Source organism: Tauraco erythrolophus, chromosome 3, assembly GCF_009769465.1.
Source record: "Tauraco erythrolophus isolate bTauEry1 chromosome 3, bTauEry1.pri, whole genome shotgun sequence".
Classification (NCBI taxonomy): domain Eukaryota; kingdom Metazoa; phylum Chordata; class Aves; order Musophagiformes; family Musophagidae; genus Tauraco; species Tauraco erythrolophus.
Genome location: NC_141467.1, coordinates 20076703 through 20096932, shown reverse-complemented (window position 1 = coordinate 20096932; position 20230 = coordinate 20076703). Strand labels below are relative to the sequence as shown.

The following is a 20230-nucleotide window of genomic DNA, read 5'->3' as shown; positions in this document are numbered from 1 at the left end:
TTGCACCATAAACTTTGATCAGCTTATTCAACACAGTTTCAATGCCAGAATTGCTGCGCTTCCAGCACAAGAAGCATGAAAACCTGTGCGTGTCCTGTCCGAGGACCTGGAGCTTCAGGTCCCGCTGACCTCAGAGCACGTGCATTTTAAGGAAAGAAACCCTCTATGGTCTTCTCCAGCACGCAGCTAGCTGTAACCAGAAAAGGTTCAGGTCAAAACATAGACAAGTTTGATGCCTGCTTTGGTTTTGAAAATGTTCCCTTACTATCCCCCCTTACTTTTGTGCCCACACAAACACCATGAGAGTACAGGAGAATACAAGCAAAGAACATGCCACAGCTAAAAAGTTTATTTGATATTTCCACTGTATGGCACTGGAAAGTCAAGTATTATTTGGATAAACTTGAAATAACAGTAAGTATTTTGCATATCCAAAATTCTCCTGGCCTTTTCCCACACACCCACTCAAAACCCCCCATAAACAGTCTTTTAAAATTACTAAACACTGCTGGTGGTAACTTGCCAGAAAAAGAGCATGGGTACATTGCAACAACACTTGTGCCTCAAAAAGTTCTGCTGCCAACTCCAGGCTGGATTTCATCGCAAACTCAGCAATGACACGCTGGCTCTTTTATACAATCTCTACAGGTCTGAACGTGAAAGTACTGCATTTACCAACAGCAAGCATTTACACCATTAGCTGATCTTCTCTTCCACTCCAACTACCGCATCTGACCCGAGTGACACATCTCCAGCCCTGAATACTTCAGATAAGAGACAGACTTCAGAATTAGCCACTCTCATGCCACAGGTTAGAGTTGCCCCTGCTAAAAATAATGCTGTAATTTTAGAGTTCTTCCACTGTACTAAGTCAGAGGAGAAGATTCAATAAATGAATGTGAAAATGCTTTTGTATTTATATTCAACCTGTCACCTAGCTTATTTTACAAGCAAAGGCATCTCAAGGATATTTTAAAGACAGCAACCCATGCAAGAACTATGAAGGAGTACATTACCACACTGACCACTAGTGGTTAAAGATTTCAACTAGGTCAAGATACTGCTGAGTTAGGTCCATCTACAATGATGCTGTAGTCCTGCTTGTCTATGTATAGCAAAGATAAGAGTTGGAACTAGATTCATTGCTGGGAGAAAAGATGCTCAAATGATTCTGGCTGGCTTGCTGTCACTTCTTGCTATCAACCATAATCAATAAATTCACAATCCTTGAGCTATTTAAACTACTTTTATTAGGCACTGTCACTGTACTCTTGCATTTCAGAGCAATCTCCTTTGTTGGTTTGTATGGACTAAATGCTACCCCTGAGTAAACACACAACAGCCTCTCCGTGAGCCTTCCTTTCTAAAGGTATACCGAATTTCTTCTACAGGAACACAGAATTTGTCCGCCTCTCATATAAGCCCAGATGAACACTACCTCCTCAAAATGACAGTGTGATTTCTTACACACTGGTTAAAGCTTCATGGAATAGGAACGGATTGTCAAAGGCACAGGCCTGAACACCAGAGATATGTAAGTTTTTTAAGTGTGTGTTTAGAGCTATCTACATGATTGCCTAATTTTTCAGCTGAAGTGAGCCCTTCTTGCTTGAATACATTAATCAAGCCCATTGAAATGCACAGCAAGTCTCAGGGGCTGTTTGTCCCAGAACAGTGACTGCAGGACCATCCATGTGAGACAGACAATTAAGAGCATTTGGGAAAAGAGGGATTTTAAGGTTTGAATCCACTCTGGCAGGGTCTGAGCACACTGACAGAAGGTGCAACTTGCAGCACGGACCCCAGCTGGAACTTTTCATGGACCTTCCTTCTCCACCTGTTGCCATTTCATCTGAGGTCATCCTCACTAAAGCCTCCAGTCCCCGCAGACTAAACCCCAATCTGGCCTCCTTCTCCCCACATTGTGACTGGTCAGCAGGCTTCTCCTGAAGAAAATCAATCAGGCTGCCTGATAGCCACAGACATACCATGAAGAAACATTCTGTGAAGTACTAATTGCAAGGACAGCTGTCCTTCTTTACCAACCTCATGTCAAGACAGCCAACACCAACATCACCAGTGTTCATTACAACAGTCAAGAAAACAACTGCACACACGTCTGCTGAGGCTGCATGCAAACCAATTGCATCAGGTGAAATCCTGACCCTCCGTGTTAGCGGTGACTCCAAATAACTTCCTCAGACTGAGACCTCACCCCTTTTGTTTTAATGTAAGTTTTTCCACTATAGTTTCACTCCTCTATGCCAGACCACCATACTTTCATACATCACATCTTACAAGTTTTCTTTGTTATTTTACAGTTTATAGGCAGTTATCCATTTCTATACTCAAAAGCAGTAAATCATGTTTTAGGATGGTTCCTCTAGCACGATTTCTTCAGATAATGGTGTTTGGTATCAAGCATTTATTCCTGAAAGATACAAAGTTTCATCAGTGGACAGAAAATTAGGATGAAAATACTTGAGAGAAGCTCTTACTAAGATGAATTTCATCTTGCATGGCGAAAGTCTGACATAGTTGTAAAACCTTTTTTGGTAACAATCCATGTAAGGATCTAATCCTGTGTACTTTTAATATCTAGTGTAGTATTACTACAAGTAATCTCACACCTGAATATGTGAAACCCTCCATGTAGCTAATTCTCACTGAAATGCTAACACAGTATCACTTCAGCAGTACATCCTGAAATAGTATTGCAGATAACTTTGATCCATGTTATCGCAACTCTCTTTGCTTTCCCTGGGTGACACAAAACTGAGCACTCCTTTTTCAGACTGCAGCTCCACACGGGGGAAGAGAGGATACAAGGATATGGCTTCCTCTTCTCTGTTGCAGGTAAGTAGAAAAGAGGAGGTGGAAACAGCTTGGAAGAACCTCACTTCCAGCCAAAAGAACTTGCAGTGCACAGGTGAAGGGCATTAATGTTCCATTTCACAGAGGGACAAGAGACATCAACTCATGGAGCACAAGGACAGCAGAAGAGCAATCTAAATCCAAATCTCACTTTATTCTCTGTTTCAGTCCTGGGCACTAACCTGTCACTTCTCTTGATCTAGTCACACTCTATTCCTTTAGGAACACATGCCTGAATGCCATTTAGGTCTTGAGACTCTTCTATTTTGCGTCATTGCTTTAAAGAGAATACTAAATGTTCTCTGTTGTTTCAGAAGTCAGTTTAAATCACTAAAAAGCCTGAAAATCAAAGCCAAGACATATCCAAACCAGAAAGCACACCTTTGAGCTCACCCATGGTGGTGGGACCGTTTAAAGCCACCAGACACAAAGAAAACACAGGATGTCCTCCTTCCAGCAAGCGTTAATGGTTTCCTTACAGTTTGCCATGCAGTGGGTTAGACTAAAAGATCTAACTAGTCCCCTTCAGCACTCCAGTTGTGGAAAAAATACTATTTTTATTTATTTGAAGAGGCTTAGTGCTACCTTCTGTAACCTTTGGTATTGGGTGTCCCGAAGACTGACTCTGTATCAGAGAGAGGAACACAGACACACAGCTACTGGCCTGCAGCGGATGGCGCGGTCCAGAACCATGCTTCCCATGTGCAAGCTTCACCTTGACAGGAAGCACGTTCATTACTTACACAAGCATGTGGCGGTCCAGCAAGCGAAGTTCGGCTGAGATCTTATTGCACCTCTGCAAACTATAAGGTTTAAAATAGTAAAAAAGTTTTGAGTTGTCTTCAACTGCATTAAGTGGTGGAGCACGTCATTTTTGTATGGCCATGAGGGCCAGCAACTTCCTAGCTAAAAGTCAAAACTAGATTGAAGCAACATTAAAAAGCTAGCACTTGATCACACCCCTTTTTCAGTAGTGAGGCCACAAGCAGTTTCTCCTTCTCCAACGCGTTTCGCCCCTGCACACGGTTCATTCCCTCAGTGGCCCATAAAAGACGCCTACAAAGCACGAGGCTGATGTAACACGCAGACTTGCTGCTCAGTGCTTTCTCGAGCAAGGAAACATTCTAGTGCAATTCCTAGGCCGAAAAAAATATATGGTTTTATGAAATCATCTCCTAAGGAGCCCCTTCTCCTCTCCTTCCTGTATTGAGCCTTTTGTTTGAAAGCTGTTAACGGGAAATCAGCCAGGCTTAAATCACAGCCAATATCTGATATGTGTAAATGAGGAACGCCACAAAATATTCAGCCGACCAGCTTTGGGTTGCTAGGACACCGGAGGTCGGGCAGCATTGAAAGGGCAGATTATTCCCACCCCAGCGCAAGCACAGGGCTCCATTCACGGCAGGGCTGCTGCTCCCGGGCTGCTGCCTGCAAGGGTGTCACGATCCAGCCCTCCCAGAGCACCCCTGCTGCCTGGCTCTCCTGGGACCCCGCACCAACCCCCGCCAGACCCCCTCTCTGCACCAAAAACGCCCCATTGGGCTGCGCACAGTCCTTGCTGGGTTTCATCATTACCGAGGGCTCACTCCAATCTGGGGAGCCCAGGGCACCGGGGGGCTGCCCGAGAGCTACACTGCAGCAGACTTTCAATGGGTGGTCTGGAGATCTGCTTTAAGTTTTAAAAGGATGAGGAAATCTATAACACTGCAGTTAAATACTTTTTAAGTCTAGAGAGGGGAAATTCAAGTTTACAGAAAGTGATGGGGATCCCTGTGATGAGCACAGACAACTACCTGGCTGACAGCAAGAGTTGCCTGATGGCCCAGATGAATGACCCAGCTCAATCTCATGTAATCAGTATGTTAATTACTCCTGCATCTTATATCTCAGCATGTCTCAGAGAGCGTCAGTCTAACTTTGGCATTTCTCTCAGATTTTGGTCCTTCAAGCTGCTGCTCTTGTATATCTACACATTTTTACACTATCAATTCAGGACTTGCCTTGTAGATCTGCAATCAACTAGACAAGGAGGTATCAAGACTAGTGAAACATGTACGTGTGTGTGATTGCAGGGAAGGGACACTGTGTACCTTCACTTCACAGAAAAAGGCAACAAGTACATTCTCCTTGGACTGCTTTGTTACAACACAACAGTCTCGTCCCATACCCCCATTAAGAGTTGGAACGTCTCCTACTTGAGTTCTTCGATGTTTTTGAGAACCACATAAAAATCAAATCAGATATTTCCAATAATTCTGAAATTTCCATCCTAAACTAAACAAAAAGCCCCTTTACTGATTTCTTCACGTATTATATAGACATGAGATGGAGGAGCTCTGCAGATCACAGCTATCTGTGCTGCCACAGAGGCCACGCTAAAGGCACATGTCGGTCAACATCATCTTGGCTAGAAGAGCAGGTAGCTCCTTTGCTTCCTGCAAGTACTGCTAATAATTGCATTTGGTAGAGCAAAAAAAACCCCATTGTCATCTTATTGCTGTAGATTATATATTGGCAATCACTAACACTTGCGATGAGAGTCACCATGTATTTTTCCCTTACAAAAAAAATGCACAAACTACTTCCTCGTTCTGATTCCTATAAATCTGTGAAATAAGAATTAACTATAGAGTAAACTAACTTTGCTTTATTAGCATGGTGAAGAGTTACCCAAAATGGATGGCAAGAAACCTTCCTTAACACCAATATGGTTATCAAACTATTAACCCATCTAATGACACACACATAGAGAGAGAAAGAATGAATTATAACAGATGGTAAAATTACATCAGGACCTAACTAATTTAACATCCAACCACCTTCTGAGTGACTTAATTGTGATGCCACTGTTCATCTCCACAAAGCCTGCACAATTTACAGACAGGGACGCTGGTCAATGGCCCTTTGTTTCTCTAAGGCAAGTTTCATCTTTTCTTAGTTACATGAAGCACACACTTAGCTGACTCTGTCCATTTTTAACATGATCCTGTGGAGAAAAGTTCTGCCCTTACTCACGGTTTTACAATCTGCTGTGTCACATTTAAATAAGAATATGCCTCTTCCTGCCCCAGAAGTGAATTTTTTCTATCCCTCTTCCACATTTTGTGATTGTAGTGAAAACACACTGTTGAGACTCCACAATCGGTTAAATGCATTTTCACTGCTGACATACCAGCACTATGTTCTGCTGGGACTGGCCAGCAGCATGGACTCCATGCCAGTGGAGCAATGGGTGTAACAAGCCTTCCCTCCTTCTCTGCGCAGGCAACTTGCAACTTTAGGCTAGGTACACAACTGTAAGGGACCTGCACATATGCCTCAGTCCTCTTCAAAGCTGCGTGACAAGAGGCATCGTGGCTTCAGGTACTCTCTTATGTGCTGGCCAGCACACCCAAAGCAGCATAAAACCAGTAATAACTTAAGCAAAACACTTAGACGTGTGCTCAGAACTCATTGAGGCCAAAGAGATGTACATGCCCTTCAAGAACATGGCTGATTTGAGATGCACTCAAATAGATTGTGCAGGCCACAAGGAAATGGCAATTTTGGATGGCTGAACAGCCATTTCTCCCCTGAGAAATTCCTAGGCTGGCTTAAATATACAACAAAACATAAGTCTTAATGTTTGAGTCAGAAAGAGACACTGAAGATAGGATCAGCTTTCCTAAACGTGACTTTGCTTGCTACACGAATTGTTTGCTTGTACTGAAAACTTCTGTGACGCTACTTTAAGTGCTAAATCACTTTTAATAAAAATCATCATTCTCCCTTTGAAAGACTACTTAATTAACAAGGCCAGACACTTTTTCTTTTTGGCTAAACATGCACAAATGGTGTGGCTGGCAAGCTGCAGATGGACATACTCATCCTTTTCATGCTGAATCTGGGGCAGCCATTCATTCGAGAAAGCCAGTATCACAGAAGATTTGGCATTTATCTGGCTTTCTGAAAGTGGATGTCTTCTTTCAACCCATCTACTTTATCTCTGCTTGACTATTAGTAGTTTTGAGACCTCCAAAAGCCCCTACTTACCACGTACTTAGTGTTTAAGATTTCTAGATCTACAGAGACTAAGCTTCAAAGATGCCATGACAGATCACAACATATAAACAGTGGAAATACAACATAGCACTATCAGTTTGGTGACAAACTTGCCTTTTCAACACTGAACATTGCTCACAGGTGTATGTGACAATCCAAGGTGGCAGCCAAAACAAGAAACTTCCCAGAATCCCGAAGGATTTACGTGGTGCAACAGGCTTCTTGGCTCACCACCAACTTCACAGACCCGAACAGACTGTACCCTAACCCTGTGCTTGGGACTGAACAACAAAACTGATACTGTCCACAGAGCCTGAGAAGTTGTGGTGCTACCACCTCCCCAGCAAAGCCCCCATGAACGGCACCAGCTGCCCAGCTCCTTGTTGTCTGAACAGAAGACTCACATCAGGAACATGGAGGAGACAAACCAACAACAGCAACCTCAAACCTCATCATGTGTCAGCCAAAAACTTCCTGCAGCTTAGGCTGGCTGCTGTCACACAGCTACAACTCAGCTGACGTCCTGAAACACGGACTTTACAGCTACTACATTCCACTTCATACAGCTGAAACCACCTCACTTCTATAATTCTAATGGCAGTGTTAGGAATGGACATGTCTTGCTTCTTTTATAAATTGCCTAAAACCACCAGAACCAGTAAATTTTGACTGTAAGTTAGATAACAAAGATAAGACGCCCTGATGCACTTTCAGTAAGCATTTCATGTTTAAAGTTTCGTCTTACAAGGTGACAGCAGATATTCTGAAGTGTACTTAGTCCTTACAAATCTATCCCAGTGAGGTTTTCCTCCATGAAGTCTTTGCTGCTTCACCACATCCTGTGACTAAATTAATAAAAGCCACATATATATCTACATATAATCAGATAGGTACAGAGAAAAAATTTTAGCAACTGACTCAAGTCTACTCTTAAACAACCTTATCTTTTGCTCTTGACACAGATTTTGTGTTCTGAGGATAGCTCTCACAAAGATCTGTGAGTAGTTGAGACAGTATGATAACTTTCAGATAATTGCTATCAGTTATCTATCTGTATTGGGGAAAAAAATCATTGTTGTTATGCTTCTATTTATGTGACAGGATACAAATATTTGTTATTTTTTCCTAGTAAGCCAACAAATGAGAAATGAAACAAATATTACCTTCTTTGCAACTAAGCAGTTTTGGCAAAAGAAACACTGAATACATATCATTGATGTTTCACACAACAAAAATACCTCTGACCTACCACCACTGTTACCACTTGAGATTTAAAAGGACACATCTTAACAGCAGTGGGAGAAGAACAACTACAAGTTATGAGAACCCCCTTTCCCAGTCCCACAGGCAGTTTGTCAGATCGTATCTCCTCCATCCAGATTTGCAAGGCAAATCTAGGGTTGAACTTCTTGAGACCAGAATAAAACTCCCATAGACTTCAATGGTGCAGGATCAAACCCATTCCCTTCATAACAGGTTCTCTCAAGCAATTTTATCCTAATTTTCTACCCTGTGGCTGAATTCTAATATTTGCAGGGGCAAGCTCTTTAAGTGGGAAAGCAAGAGGCAAAATGCAGATCCCAGAAGCAATCAGTAGTAAACAGAGCTATTTTACCTGCTGAGTTAGAGGGTTTATTTCATTGAGGGAGGAAAGGGGGATCTGACACAGCAAACTTAGTCAAAATATACTGCTGTTATGGTATCCCTTCCATTACTACCGCAATGAATTTTTTTCTTCCCAGGCATATTCCTATTCCCGTATTTCTATGGTGGAAAAATGACTCTCAAACGTGCCCCATCAAGTCTCTCCAGTAAAACCACAAAATTAATTTAGACTTCTGGGTGCTGCAGATATCTCGCTGGACTCCCCTCCACCCCCAAGCACACTCGTCCCCAGTGTCGCTTTCTTGTCATGTAATCAAAGCAGAACTACAGCCATGACTTATGTCTTAATAAATTACAGGAATACCACAGTCCTAAACTTTACATCGCTGTTTTTCCCGAATCTATACCATAGACTGCTGAACAACAGAAAAGATCTTTCTCCAGAACACAGCCATGACTGCAACACAGGTCTTCCCCCCTCTGCACACACAGCTCTACTTCTGCCGATTTTTTCCCTGCTCTGTGAACAATCAGCCCTTTAACTTCCAAACAGTGTGATTTATTAAAGCTGACTGCTTGGCAGCAAAGCTCTCCTGGCTTTTGAAAATATGATTAGACTAGTAAATTCAGTCGTTTTTTCATGAAATTGATTCTGCGTTCATTTACCGTCTTTAACAGAAAACACAAGCTCAGAAACATTTCCAGTACAGCTTGCTCAGCCAAACTCCAGGCACTTTCTTTTCTTTTTCTGCAAGTCCACTGCAGCTCCAAGTATGCCAGATTAAAATTATTAAAAAAAAAAAACCTGCATGAATTAAACCCCTTACCTTTTAAGGCTTTTTCACCCTTCAGCGTTCGCCCATTGTGAAAAACTGAATCTTTAGCAGTTGCAGCTATGCATACACACAGACACACACAGAACAGGGCTTTCTTCAGCTCACTGGTATTTCAAGTCTTTCATGTGATATCTTTGGCTCTACTTGCTTAATTCATTCCTGCTGCTACTCAAAGGAAGTCAAGCCTAGCGAGGGCTGGCTCTACAGCAATCACTGTAGATATTCCTGACTAACAGGACACGAGGGCTAATCTCACCTTATAGGCATCGAGAATGTAAATATATTTCACAGCCAACAAATTCCTAAACCTTAAGAGATAAAATGCACAAAAATGCCCTAAGACACAATTTAGCAAGGGAGTGACGAACGTTAAAGTTTTTGCTAGAGAACAATACTCTGTACCCCAGTGATGCTTTTGGAGCTCTAAGGATGTCTATTTATCATGGACTGTGCATATTCCCTTGGAGTAGTTACCATGAGAACACAGCAAACAGGATTTGAATGTAAATTGCCATCTAGAGATGTGGGGGGATTTTTTTTGTTGTAGTTAAAAAAGAAAACTTCCAAAGCTTGATGAAGTACACACTTTCTGTGCATACATTTGCATGACAATGCTTGCAATTCAAATAGTTGGTAGAATGCACAAGAAGGAAGAAAAGCCAAGTTCTTTGCTCTGTATTTATAAAAAGCAAACACTTCAGACTTGGGATCAGTAGTTGCAGTTCCACGAATGCCCATCCATGTCACACAATCACATATGAAGGGATTCCTAAAACATTAAAAAATCCATCAGGTGGCACGAAATGCAGAATTATTGCAATGCCTGAAGTCAGCTAGAGGTGGTGAGACCCTCTGCTGCTGACAGATCAATTGCTGCAGCAGTCAGAATTCTTCTCACTTCTAAACATTACACTGAACTACACAGCAAGTGTTGCACTTTAAAAATACCCCACCTCAAGGCATTTTATTTTTCCCCAGTGCTAGTACTTTGCCGTTCAGGCCACGACCTCCCAAGTCCCTCCTGAAGCAGCATTTGCTCCCTACGCGTCCCCCCACCCTGCTCACAAGAGCACACTGCCACAGTTACTATCTGAGATCCAAAAACGACTCCTACCGCTTACGGACAGTCTCTTACCAAATGGTCTTTCTGGGAAGCTTGGCAACTGTGCGCGTACGTTCTGCAAAACATGCAAAAATCCGTTTGCCTGCACTGCCTGGAGTTTGATGCAATCTTTACAGCACAGCCTCTGCTCCCTCCCGGCAGCACCCCATCTCAGCGCGCTCTCCCCAGCCTTAAACATCTCAGTTTTAAACTCCTTATACCACGGTTACTGAAAGACAAATCCTAATACACTTAAGCAAAGGGATGCCTAGTCAGCCCTGCTTAGTAAACAACAAACCTTGATGAAGAAGGAGGACATGCCTGTCTGGGTGATTGCCTGGAGAGCGGGATGACCTACTTCAGCCCAGCAAGCAGCGACGCCCTGAGATGGGGACAAAGGGACAACCCAGTGGCTCCCGGGCAGCATAACCGACACGCTGCACCGCAGGAGTGATGGGAGCGATCTTTCGGAGGCAACACAGAAGACAGGCACTGCCTGTGCAGCACGAAACTCCTTGCAGGAATCGTCTTGTTCTTTCAGCCAGGGATTCAGATGCACACGTCATATTACTGCCGGCACTTTGTGAGCAGGAGCGATTTGCTTTCCTCACACCCACTCTCCTTATCACTTTTACCTAAGGAGTCTTCTAGCGCCTGACCTAATTACTCAAGTGATGTGCCAGAAAATGATGCAGCTGGGACATACTCCACAAGTCTTGATTTGAAGCTACGTAATTCTGTAAAACCCAAGGCGACATGATCCGGGCAGCTGAATTAAGCAGCGTTGGCCACGCACAATACCACACCTTATGACAATAAAGCCTTATGAACTAGTCAAAGGGCTAAGGATAAATAGTTTGTATTTGGCCCCGTGCACTCGTTGGCCTCTGAGATGGGGCCCAACATGCTATGTTTTTGGGAAATGGTTGCTCTCCTCCCAAAGGATGTGCCTGAACAGCAGCTCCCTGAGCCTGACCCAGGCTGCCCCAGCAAGCCCAATCTGTGCTCAGAGCCTGTGGCTCTGCTTCCTCCAGAAGCAATGACAGCAGTAACTGACAGTCAGAAAGGCTTCTTGAAACAAGTGTTTATTGAGAACAACTGAGATTAAAGAGAGATTTTTGAAATAAGCAATAAGGATCTCTAATACATGAGCTGCTTATTCAGCTGTAAATGAATACTACCAGACCTTAACTTTCTACAGATAGCACTGCACACACCCAGCAGCTGTACCTGGGCCGTATAATCTATTCTTTTTACTTTCGAAGTATGACAGAGTAGCTATTAACGTGATGATCAGGCTTTCTATTCCCTTTTTCTTATGGATAGCAAGTCAAATTTACCCTGTGATCTGCTAGCTCCCAGTGCCAGAGAACATTGAAGCTTCACTGCAGAAGGGCTACCCCAGGGCTCTGCAACTGAGTGAGTAAACCATAAAGACGCCTCCATTTAGGGCCTACCACTTTTTAGCTTTTAACTGCTGGGCTCAGCATCTTTAAAAACCCACAAAGGCATCTACTCCCCAGTAAGGAGATGCAGTCTGCTGGGAGACTGAGGCTGGTGTATAAAACACATTCTTGGTACACAACTGCAGTAGGATGTGCACAGAAGTTTGAAACTGGACCACTTCAGTAAGGATATTTTTTTTAAAACAAAGACTTTTAAAAGTAAAGTTTTATCCAGATTCTTAGCAATCCTGTGCTGAAGGTATAACAGAAGATCCTTGAAGCTCAGAGTCTCCCTCCCTTCATCTTTCAAGGTTTTATGTCAGTGCTGTTCTCAATGCAGCAGCATTAGACTTGCACTGTCTTTACCATATTTCTGCAAAAAAATCTCTCTCCAAGGCAAACTCAGTAATTCATACGGTCAAGTCTCAATACGACAATATTGCAATTCCAGAGTGACAACCAGCTCTCACACTGCCTTCACGGAGCTTGTACCTGCTCCACACCCTGCACACAGTCATCCTCGCAGATGGGGCCACGCTACACTCTCATCGTTCCTTTGTACTGCGTTCCTGAGCTGCACTTCCAACTGGTGTTTAGGTTAGTATCATGCTATACTTAATGTTTGTAATGATTCAGAGCTACTTAAGAGCACGAGTTTAATTCAGACGCCAAGCAAAATAGGTTTGCATCTTATTTCGCATTAGGGGACGTACTGCTTGCTATTCCAGGGTGTCTCATGGCTATTAGCGACCTATGCCTCAAAGTACATCACAGGTGCCAATAGCCATACCTTGATCCCTTTAAATGGCTCTATCCCCAGAAGAGATGTTAGCAATCTTACTGCCTTGACAATAAGTATCCCAGAAGGAATATGGAGCACGATAGCACTCCTAAGCAGCAGTAAGCCTCCCAGAATTTATTACAGACCTTTTTCTACCAGTATCCCTTTGAATTGCAAAATTATTACTAGTTTCACTTTTTCTGTTGCTCTCTGTAACCTCTACCCTGTAGCAGGGCTTACAATACAGGTATAACTTTGTCTCATTTCTTTACCTTACCTAATTATATTTTAAGATTCAAAAAAGTTAATATTGAAATAGAATTGCCCCTTCAGAGCTCACAAGCTTCAGAGAAGGCAGCTTCTATCTTGCCAGTGGCAAGACCATCACTGCAACAGAGGAACGAGACAGACAATAAATGAGCAGACAGGGAGGTGAGTAGAGATCCTGCAGTCCTGTTCAGGTGGCACACATCAACACAGGCTTCTTAAAAAAAACCCCAACAAACAAGTGAAATTATTGTCTACGTCAAGTATTTCATATCAACTCAACTGAATCCAGGATTTTGCCTATCAGGACCAAACTGGACTTAGATTTGTAGCCAAAGAGAAGTGGATGCACCTATCTATGAGCATGAGAGAACAGCCGTGTCTGAACCTGTTGAAGTCCGAAGAACAGGGAATTACAGAAGCAAGCTGTAATAACAGAGGTTTTAAGAGACCAGCACAGATGAGGCCATGCAGATGCTGCAGGTGGGGGCCTCTCACAATGATTATGCCAATATTATGCCACTCGCTATGATTATACTGATATATTTTCTGAAGAAAAAATCTTAAATGGAGAAGGGAACTTGAGAAGGCACTTGAGCCAATCTGCCTGAGGCTGGCTTCTGGCCAACAGGAAAACTTCTACCTCTTACATAGGAAGTTCAGATCTTAAATTTACCCTGAGCTGTCTCCTGAGTAGCACCAAGGCTTAGCAACTTTATTAATAGCAGCAAGCTGGAAGAAACATTCAGCTGATGGCTGTAGCCTGCTTTAAAATGACAGGGGTTTTTTTTGTCTTTTTTTTTTTTTTAATTAGGGTTTTTTGGTGGTGGTGGTTGATTTTTTTTTTTTTTTTTTGATTTAAGGTGCACACAAAAAAGGATAGATGAAAACCAGAAAAGGTAAGGCTGCAAAGAGGAATCATTATCAAATAGAACAGGCCGGAAAAGAAACACAAGAGCAAGAAACAGAGAAAGATGTGTCAAAGTTCAAAAGGAAAGAATGATATGTAGTTCTGCAAGCTGCACTGGAGATAAGGGGAGTTGAGGAGAAAGACCCTTCATTAGCAGAAAATACTCATTAAGCATACCAAGTGGAAAAGTTTCCACGTTATGCCTAGTTCAGAACAGACTGGGAACTGTGAAAACAGATACATTGATTGTTCGGGGGTCTCCCAAAGATTAATGGGTCCTCTGTTCTTCTGTCTGAGGCCGCTCGCTGAAATGTCTTGTGACAAAAGGTCACGTACTCTGTGCGCTCCCTTTAGGAAACTGCACTAATGAGTGTAGGTTCTGCTTTGATATGTAAATGCTGAGTGGTTTATTGCATTGCTGAATTGGTTTTGCTTGCCAATGTAACATACTTAGGAATAAAACTTTTGATCAGTTAAAAAAAAAATCAAATAATTACTATAAATTATCACGTCTCTTATCCAAGATGAATACACTTTAGTATCTAGAAAAGCAGAGTGAGTACTGTCTGCGGCAAGTTCTGCTTTTCGAAGGCTTGAATTTGTATTCCATCTGCTCAACCTCATTCACCTACTGAATTCAAACATACTTCCAGAGTAAAACAGCTCTTGAGCACCACGACCTCCTCCCCTCCAGAGGTACAGAGGATGCTCACCACTAAGTGTGTCACCTAATCGTACCCAATTCAGTGAGCAACAAGTAGCTTGAGAGGCTTTGCTCCTGATAACACAACTTCAGCTGTCTCCTTGCCGAGTCTCTCTAGTTCAGCTCTCCTTTAACGCTGCATATTTCAAAAAAGTAATTCAAACACTCCTTTCTTTCACATCATTTGTTATTTGGCAAGCATCATTTAAGTACTTTTTGAAGAGTGATGTTTTATCATTGTGTATCACCATCACCACAGAGTAAAAACTATGGACAGAAAACACAAAAGAAAACAGTGACGATTTTTACTTTCTTTCAATCTCAGTTTCTCCGTTTCAATGGTTCATCTGAATGTTTCAAGCAGTTATGTTTCTAACCAACTCTGCACAGTGAGTCACGTATGCGGTAATCCCGGGAAGTCCACACACACCTAGCGTGTCTCTGAGCCATGGTTCTGACTCGCCTTATTTTCCTTCATCTAACTGAAAAGAAGCAACAAGTTATATGACAGGATAAGCCATGAAATGTTTCACGTGATGTGCACCCCCAGAATCCAGCTGAGCTACAGAGGGGCCAAACAGCGTTCATGTGCCTGCTGCTCTACCTGCACCACTGCAGAAGGAGCAACACCAATGGCACAAGACTGGCACTAAAAATCGCTGTGTCTGTGAGACGTGGAGGGGAACAGAGAGCAGTGCACAGCGGACAAAAGTTAAAACTGTGAATACCAAAAATGTGGGTTTAGAACACTTCCCTGAGTGAGGAATGCCATCAGCAAGTATTACATATGGCTTTCCTTCTCTTTTTCCACCAAGTTGTCTACTGAATCAGCTACAAGAGGTAAACTGTGTGACCCTTTTCTCTACTCTTGTTCTTCAAATAGGATTTCTTATTTGGTAAAGCCATTAAATCACGTTAAATTTGCAATCAAATTAAAGCAAATGGGAAACAAGGACAAACATTTTTTGTGTAAGATTTCAGTGGCATTTTATACATACTTTGAAGGGGATTGTCTACAGGAATTTCTCAGTCTGTTCCCGCATGCACTCCTGCAATTAGATGTGGTTTCCTGAGACTGAGGCTGTCTCAAGCTCCTTCTGCTTGCACAGCTGCTCATTCTGAGAGAACTTGGTTTTAATGATAGTAAAATACATGTGCAGATACAGTAGCATATGCCAAATTTGTCAGGGATGGAGCATTCTAATGGAAAAAACTGGTAGAGCAACAAGGAACACGGGAGTGGGAACTCAGTGGCTTCCTTGCTATGGAAATGCAATGAGCACCTGGTTCTTGCATCAACCATGGCAAATCCTTGTGATTTTGGTATTGTGGAGATGAGCCTTACTTGGATGTAAAAGGACAAATAAGGAAAACATGTGAGTTACTGAAATTCTTCTTATACTCCAGTGGCAGCAGATGGGCTTTGTAAAGGTCATAGGGCTTCCAGGAAGAAATGGGAGCAGGGAAGAAAACAACCTTTTCAAAATTGCCTTCCCTCAGTGATCAGGGGCTTTGCTACACACCTTGACTCACTGACCCCAGCTGCTGGCCAAGGCGCTGCCATCCATGTAGATTTGGCTACCTGGTGGCTGCACACCTCAGAGCACCAAACACGTCAGGATGCAGAAAGCAGGTCTTATTCACGTCCAGGCTGCTCCCTCTTGCTAAGGTACCCACAATCTGCATGTTATTTGACATGTCACAAGTAACAGTGCAAAAGCACAGTTAACAGTTAGCAATTCAAAACATGTAAAGTCAAGGATATACCGTCCAGATAACACAAAAACCTGCAAGGAAATCTGCCAGGTTTGATGTGTTAGTGTTCTGATTAACCAAACATCCCAGAAAAACGTAACATGTAAAACGGGATTTATAGCAAAGTCACCTATTTCTAAGTTGCTACGTGAAAACCGTAAACCAGATTCATTAGCCCCTCTGCCTGTTGCATTTTTGACACAAGCAGAGCATACCTGAATATCAGTCTATAAAACCAAAAACAGATGTGCAAAAACCCAGAATATCAGAACCAGATTAACAATATTAACTTCAGTGATCACTATACCATTACCGCTCCGTTTCTAGAGAGCCCTCCAACATACTTAAATAAGTCTTGACACTGCCTTTCATTATTGTGACTCAAAAGACAAATTGATACAGTAAGCCTTAGTTTCCAAGTCTGTTTAAAAAATATAATTCTGTAACAGAACAAAGCAGTCAGCATGAAGGCACTTAGAATCGTACATAAACTGAGAGACTACAAGTCTGATGACAGAGTCAGTCATTCACACCAGTTTTTCTATATGCACCACCATTCACTGCCTCTAGTGATTTAAAACAAACTTCGCAGTTTTGACATTTTCTTCCTAAAAAGGCTCTTACAGAGTCATCGAACATGCAGTCCAGCCTTCTACCTTCCTTTTATAACCATCCTTAGAGCTAGTTATTTATCCGAGTTGTCAGCAATGACTATTAAAAAGGTGTCCAAAGACACGGCCCATATGCAAAAAAAAGAACAAAAGCCTTTCACCTTGCAGAGCCTTTTACAAAGTCAGTGAAGAACGCTACACACAGCGGTAAATAATCAGACAGGCAGTGAAAGATTAGGCCTGAGACATATAGAAAAGAGAGGCACGATTTTAAATCTTACCTTCTGCACGTTGGGTTTGATGCACCGAACAAAGAAAGGATTTGAAGAACTCAGCGTCGCCATTAAAGAGTGAAGCGATTCCTAAAAGACAGGTAGAAAGAAGACAGCACTTCGTAAGTCGACTTCTTGTACAAGCAACATGCCCCAGCAAAAGCTCCTGCAGCTTCGCACTGCAGACAGTATCTAACTGCAACACCTAGTGGTACACACCAGAAATGACTGTACTGAGTAAGCTCTTGCTTGTGAACATACAGAATCAATATATGCAAATTCCTTCCTTCCAGTGGCCCTTCTGATCAAAACTATCAGCAAACAAGATACACAGATTGATACAAAGAAAACATCAATTTGGAAAGCTGCTGTTTCAGGGATCTTCTGAAAGACTGCTTAAGACTTAGGATACATGCCCCCAAATCGCTACTTGAGCAAGTCAAAAGGAAGGATAAGGGGTCTAAGGTAAAACTGAAATACCCACAAAACCAGATTTCCTCTTTTCATTTCAACCACCCCATACCCACTCATTTTCCATTTTCCCTGCCATCAGCAGCATTTTGTGCATAGAGACTTCCTCTCTCCTGTGTGGTCCAAATCCTTCTTGCTAAAAGGACACTCTGATAATAAATGTAAATCAACAAGAGGGTAGAAAGCAAATATTAACAATTTATCAAAAAAGAGTTACTTTAGAATACAGTAGACATTGTTTTATCAATACTAGATTTTAAAACACTCCCCCCTCCTGAAATTAACAAAAATTGAGTAAAGGATAGAGTGGTAAAGAAAATACCTCTTACTGAAAGACAATGCTAACAGCATTAAGCAGACAGTTTCACAGTTACTTCATGTGATAGCTAATTGCATTTAACAATAAAAAGCGAGATTGTAAGGTTCAGCTAAAAAAAACATAGAAGAAAACACAGATTTTTTTTTCCTAGTCTTAGAACTCTGAATGACCCAATACACATTAGACTATCAGTTGTCTGAACCTCAGCCTAGAGATAAAAATCATAAAAATCCCTCAGTCCTTTTATGATTATTACTTTAATTACACATCCGCCCCTTTCCTGCCTGAGCCATCATTCTGTATCTTATTCCAACTTGCCTCGTTCTGTATCACTAAGTATGATAAACCATCTTAAACTGAAGTCTTGCATTTACTTCGCAGAGATACAAACGACCATATAGGAGGGGAGACCAGGCTCTGAAGAGCCCAGAAAGTCAGCAGTGGTAATGTCTCACCCCTCAAAGGTGGCTCCGCATGCCAGGCAGCGGACAGAATACAGAGCAGGCTGCCAAGGAGACAGAAAATTCATTTTTTGAAGGGGCAACACTGTGCGATCTACCCTATGTTTTGGAGCAAAAGTGCCAATGGCAGTCTGTTACAACAAATTCTTGCTTTAACCTGCATATCAAGGGCTTTCTTCATGATTAAGCATGAAGTGATAAAGGCAACAGGCAGAGTTATGGCTGTACACAGGAGCTGGTACAGAGCAAAGGGAGCAAATGGTGAAGTGACTGGGAACGTAAACGGTAGTTCTTGGTTTGTTTGCCTTTGTCAGCCTACGGACCAGGACCTGGGGGGCAGCAAACATTAAACAGCCAGAAGATATAAAGCCAAGTATTTTTGTGTAAAGGCAAATACTTACAGCTTCAAAAAGTAAAAGCTACATCTGTATTAAACCTATGTGAACACTACAACATCTATGGACAACTAAGCCAATTCTCTCAACACAGGCTACTCCTTACAGAGACTGGAAAAGTTGGTCAGTCTAAACAAACACGATTTAACCTACTTTCACATTCATCTGCGGTGCAGCCAGCCAGATTCTGCACAGTGCTGCACGCCTCCAAGCCACTGTCAGGTGACGAGTTCGCCCTGCTTTAAGCAATAGGCTGAAACAGATGGTATCTAACCTCAGCTATTCTGCATGCACCCCCGGGCCCGCGTCAGGCAGGCTGTCAAACGAAAAGAAGAGTTAACCAATCTATCATGAGAAGAAAATTTTGAAGGCAAAGTTCTTATCTTCAGTTGAAATGAGATGGACCAAGCCTGGAAGGCTTTAGGACATGGAAAAACGCCCAACCTAATTCTTTGGGGATGGCATGATGTGAAGGTCAACCTCTGGTAAAGCAGCCCAGCTGGTTAATGGTCAGTTACTGCAGCTTTAGATAAGAGGCAACAATGTTCTGGTTTCATGTTTTATCATGCTTTATGTTGTCCAGGGGCTTTAATGGAGAAGAGAAGGAACTCTACATTATGTTCTACCTTGCAAAGTGGGCGCAAAAATATGGTCAATTTTTACACAGTAACATCTTAAAGGTCTACTTTGCACAGGTACAAACAACTAAGTGGAAACGATACCTTCTGCTATCCCACAGAGCTAGCAAATAATATCACCCCACCAGAAGAAGCGGGTGTTGTCTGAGACAAGCGATGGTAGCACAAAGCAAGGTGTGCAGGGAATATAAAATTTGTTTTTTAATAAAAGACACTGTGTGTGACCCAGCATACACTCCTTGCTGTTCTGTCCAACACTTAGCAATAGTCTATTAGGATAAAATCTGCCCTCAAGGGGTTTGAGTCTGCTCTTTTTAAGAAAAAAAAAAAAGAATGAACAGTGCAAATATATATTAATTCAAACAAAATGAAAGACAACTAATCCAGACTTGTACTCACGCAATTTAGAAAAGGTTTTGTGCCAATCTTTCTCTTTTAAATAATTTGCAGATAGACTTTATGCTAGATTTCAGTTTGGTGCCACTTCTGATGGGAGGGCTATAAAATCTCATAAAAAGGTGTTTAATAAAAATGCTTTCCAAACTTTAAGTTAAAAAGCAAGGCAACACCTTAATGAGGTATTTACTCAGTACTTATTTTTCTTAGCATACAGGCATTGCCGTAAGGCTTTGTGTGATTTTGTGGTCGGTTTTAGATTAGAAAGAAAAACCAGGATGAGAGAGACCAACTTCATAGATGAGCTTTAAAATAAGAACAAATAAGCAAGTGGAAAGCAACAGGAGT

At 42.2% G+C, this 20230-nt stretch overlaps 1 protein-coding gene across 1 annotated transcript in view; it reads right to left on the bottom strand.

Moving 5' to 3' along the window:
- Positions 1-20230, bottom strand: part of MYO10 (myosin X) — a 166309-nt gene that overhangs the window by 38012 nt on the left and 108067 nt on the right. Inside the window, exon 19 of the mRNA XM_086608921.1 lies at positions 17212-17292. Coding sequence (XP_086465047.1) covers positions 17212-17292 — 81 coding nt within the window. The remainder of the gene's footprint in view (positions 1-17211; positions 17293-20230) is intronic.